Source organism: Austrofundulus limnaeus, unplaced genomic scaffold, assembly GCF_001266775.1.
Source record: "Austrofundulus limnaeus strain Quisiro unplaced genomic scaffold, Austrofundulus_limnaeus-1.0 Scaffold498, whole genome shotgun sequence".
Lineage (NCBI taxonomy): Eukaryota > Metazoa > Chordata > Actinopteri > Cyprinodontiformes > Rivulidae > Austrofundulus > Austrofundulus limnaeus.
The window spans coordinates 72,730-76,728 of record NW_013952900.1 but is presented as its reverse complement, the minus strand read 5'-3'; the positions used below and the strand labels follow the sequence as shown (position 1 = coordinate 76,728).

At 43.1% G+C, this 3,999-nt stretch overlaps 1 protein-coding gene across 1 annotated transcript; it reads left to right on the top strand.

The window, feature by feature from the left end:
• The first annotated feature begins 2,178 nt into the window (after positions 1-2,178).
• Positions 2,179-3,751, top strand: foxd2 (forkhead box D2). Its single transcript, XM_014025774.1, has one exon. It carries the CDS (start codon positions 2,631-2,633, stop codon positions 3,726-3,728), a length of 1,098 nt encoding a protein of 365 aa, XP_013881228.1. The 5' UTR covers positions 2,179-2,630; the 3' UTR covers positions 3,729-3,751.
• Positions 3,752-3,999: the final 248 nt, after the last annotated feature.

The following is a 3,999-nucleotide window of genomic DNA, read 5'->3' as shown; positions in this document are numbered from 1 at the left end:
GAAGGGGGAGGTAAAAGTCTGCTTTCATTAAGCAAAAATAAACATATAGCTGTAAATTATAGACGCCACTAAATAAACTGGGGTCACCCAGRTACACAGTAAACTTGAATGTGATAAATCGCCTCTAATTACCTGCAGGTTTATCGACAGCATGGGCATTTACATAATCTTCTCCAGTTTTTATCCCCTGATGAGCACCAACCTGTGCAGCTTCCAGATGATTATAAATCATCTCTCCCTGTATGGCAGGCCATGTTAACATAAAAATCGACTTAACTCTTAGAATTGTTTTATGAGACATATCAGTTATTGAAGATTTGTATGGAGGCTATTTTTTAATGAATTTGGTTTTCAACATATGTTGAAAGAATATTGAATTTCATTCTGACAAGTTATTATTCCAATTAACTTAAATGGCATCATTATTCAATATACACTGCCTGCCAAAAAAAAAAAAAAAAAGGCGCCACCTGGATTTAAGCAAATAGTCACGAGCCTGCTGCAGTTGTTCAGGTAGGTTCAGCAACTATAATGAGGTCAGCTGACTACCTGAATGAGCAGGTTATTCCATCAATGGATTTTTTTCTTCCCTGATGGCACGAGCATATTCCAAGATAACAATGTCAGGATTCACTGGGCTCAAATTGTGACAGGGTGGTCCAGGGAGCATGAGACATCATTTCCACACACGGGTCGGCTCCACAGAGTCCACTGAGAATCTTTGGGATGTGCTGGCGAAGGCTTTGTGCAGCGGTCAGACTCCACCATCATCACTGGAAGATTTTGGTGATAAATTAACGCAACAGGAGAATAAATCTTGTGACATTACAGAAGCTTATAGAAACAATGCCACAGTGAATGTGCGCTGTAAAGCTAAAGGGGGTCCAACGAAATATTGTGACCTTTATTTACTTATTTATTTATTTTTTTGGTGGCAATTTATTTTGTGGCCAGGCAGTGTATCTTAAATGAATTTTTAAATACACATGTAAAAATCTGTCTACAGTGCAAAATTAATTGCCAAAACTAAATTATTGAAATCTAGAGCTGTATTAATCAAAATTCATTTCAAAATGTCTCTAAATTAATTCTTGAATATTTCTTCATATAGACGGCTTTTAAGAGATCTTGAATATTAATTTTGTCTTCAGTCAGAACGTCCCAGATTTATGCAACATTTTGGCAGAATGTTTCTAAAGCATTTTAGCCCCATTACTAAACCACTACCTTAATTTGCTGCTCAGTGGTCTGCAATGCCAGTTTRGTCCAACTCAAATTTTTGTGTGTTTTTTTTAAACAGTTTTTATCTCTGCAGCTCAACATTGATTAAGAAACACAGGGACTTTATTGTCTCTCATTGCAGCAACTCAAAATTCTGCAGGCAGCTGTTTGGACATATGCAATTATATTTCAGATATCTAAAAATGTAATTTTGACTATAAGCATCATGTTTCAGGTATGTTGAATTGTGGATGTTTGACCATTCAAACGACGAATCCATGTTATTTAAGACATCTTGAAATACATTTAAACTAGAAATCTTGAATTGTTCTTCTGACTCGTTATCTTAAATTATCATTCAGAATAGTCAAAATGTTCTTATACAGTTGTCAAAACTTGTTTTAGAAATCCAAAATGTACAGAAAGTCAGATGAAGCCGATTTTATATGTAAAAAGGGCCTGCCTTACTCTGTGTCCGCCTGAAAGTCCCAATTTATTTATTCTTAGAATTAAAATCAGCCACTGTGTGCGTCATCTTTATTCTAACAAAACCTAAAATTAAACATTGAAATAATAACAACAAAATACACAAATTAACATCCATCAAAATATTTTCAATTTTCAACAACTTTGAGGAATTTGGACAAAAAATGTCATAAATATCGGTTTAGACTGAGAATGTGTTAGTTATACAAGTGCAAATTTTATGGCAGTTAAATCTAAATTGTAATTTATTGTAATCCAGATTTAAAAAAGGATTAAGCATCATTTTTTTTAATCATCGCAATTTATTTTTGAACAGCTCGCCTGGCTTTTAAATTCAAAATAAAGTGCAAGAAATCAAAATCTATCATTCTGCAGAAGAAAAAAAAAACATCGAGCAGTTCCTGGTAACAGTGACACAAAGACCACGTGACCAGCGTGCTCCTATAAATATCTTTTGAGGACTAAGGAGCAGTAGTGAGAGTCTAGCTGGATGCCTTGCTAATCCCGCGCGTAAAAGCAGTTTTTTTGGAACGCCGTTTGGATACCCAGCAGCAGCTCATTTATGGTGATCAAAACCATCAGATTTGAAGTTATTACCAACTCGTTTGGGTGCAAGGCTGAAACTTCACCTTGGACTGACTTTTTGCGGGTCAAACAGAAGTTTGCTGTCTTTGAGGACCTCTCTCGGTCGCACATGACCAGCACCAGATGCCAAGGAGTCGCCCGATTCACAGGTCAAAGAGATTTCTGTCCCTTTTTGTTTTTGCTAGATTTTAACCATGTGTGCTTTTATTAGTCGGAGGTAAAGCGGCTGGAAAACACCGGTGCGCTTGGAAGGGAAAGAAGGAGGGTGCGCGCGCGCGCTCTGAACCAAACCGGAGAGGAAATCTTGGAGAGAGGGTGGAGGGGAGGGGGAGTGAAGGATGACTTTAGGAACGGATATGTCCGACAGCTCTGCTTTGTCCGAAGATGTGGACATTGATGTGGTCGGCGGGGAGGTTTCTGTGGGGAAGGACGGGAAGTACATCCACGAGTTCCACTTGGACAACGACTCGGACGATAATTACTCGCAGAACGCCGCCGAGAGGGTTTCCTCTCCGGGACTCAGCAGCTCGGACTGCCCGTCGGARCAGCTCGGGTCCGGCGCAGAGCCCGGCACGGTGATCGGGGACAAACCCCGGAAAAGCGCGCTGGTCAAGCCGCCGTACTCCTACATCGCTCTGATCACCATGGCCATCCTGCAGAGCCCCAAGAAGCGCCTGACGCTCAGCGAGATCTGCGAGTTCATCAGCAACAGATTCCCTTATTACCGGGAGAAGTTCCCCGCGTGGCAGAACTCCATCCGCCACAACCTGTCCCTCAACGACTGCTTTGTGAAAATCCCCCGGGAGCCCGGCAACCCGGGGAAGGGCAACTACTGGACCCTGGACCCGGACTCCGCGGACATGTTCGACAACGGGAGCTTCTTGCGCAGGAGGAAGCGCTTCAAGAGGCACCAAAGCAACGAGATCCTCCGGGACTCCGGCGGCTTCCTGCACGGCTTCGGATACGGCCCGTACGGATACAACTACGGACTCCAGTTGCAGAACTTCCACGCGGCGCACGGCCCTTTCCACGCGCACCACACGGGCGGCTCCTTCCCGTTCCCGAACGCGCCGTGCACCTTGCCCTCCTCCGCCTCCCTATTCCCTGCGCCGCACCACCTGCCCTCCCTTTTGGGGAGCGACTTGCGGAAGCCCTTTTACCCGCAGCTGAGCCCGACTCTCCCGGCCGTCAAGACGGACTCGGCCGCTCAGAACCGGCCCTCGTTCTCCATCGACAACATCATCGGCGCGGCCAACTCCAGCGGCTCGTCGTACGGCGCGCAGCCGGCCAGCCAGGCTCAGATCCTGGCCATGCTGACCCCGGCCCTGGCCTCCGCCTCCACGCACTTGAACTTACCGCAGGAGGGCATGTTTCAGGCGGCGCAGACTCAGACTTTCCCCTCCAAAACCTCCAACATGAACACTTGTCCTTACTAAAAAAAAAAGATAGAAAAAAAAGATAAATAATTATAATAATAATAATAATAATAATAAAAGTTTATAACATTTATTCAAATAAAGAAATAAACAATTTTAGGTCACAAGTTAAAAACCTGTAATGAGATGAACACATTTGAACTCAGTTCAGATATTGTGGTCRGTTTGAGGTTTGTTTCTTGAAAAGTTTGTTGCAACAGTTTGCAACTTCAGTGACATGTTTTTCTTTCTTTCTATCTTTTTATTTGTTTTTTACTTCCAAGACTTCACT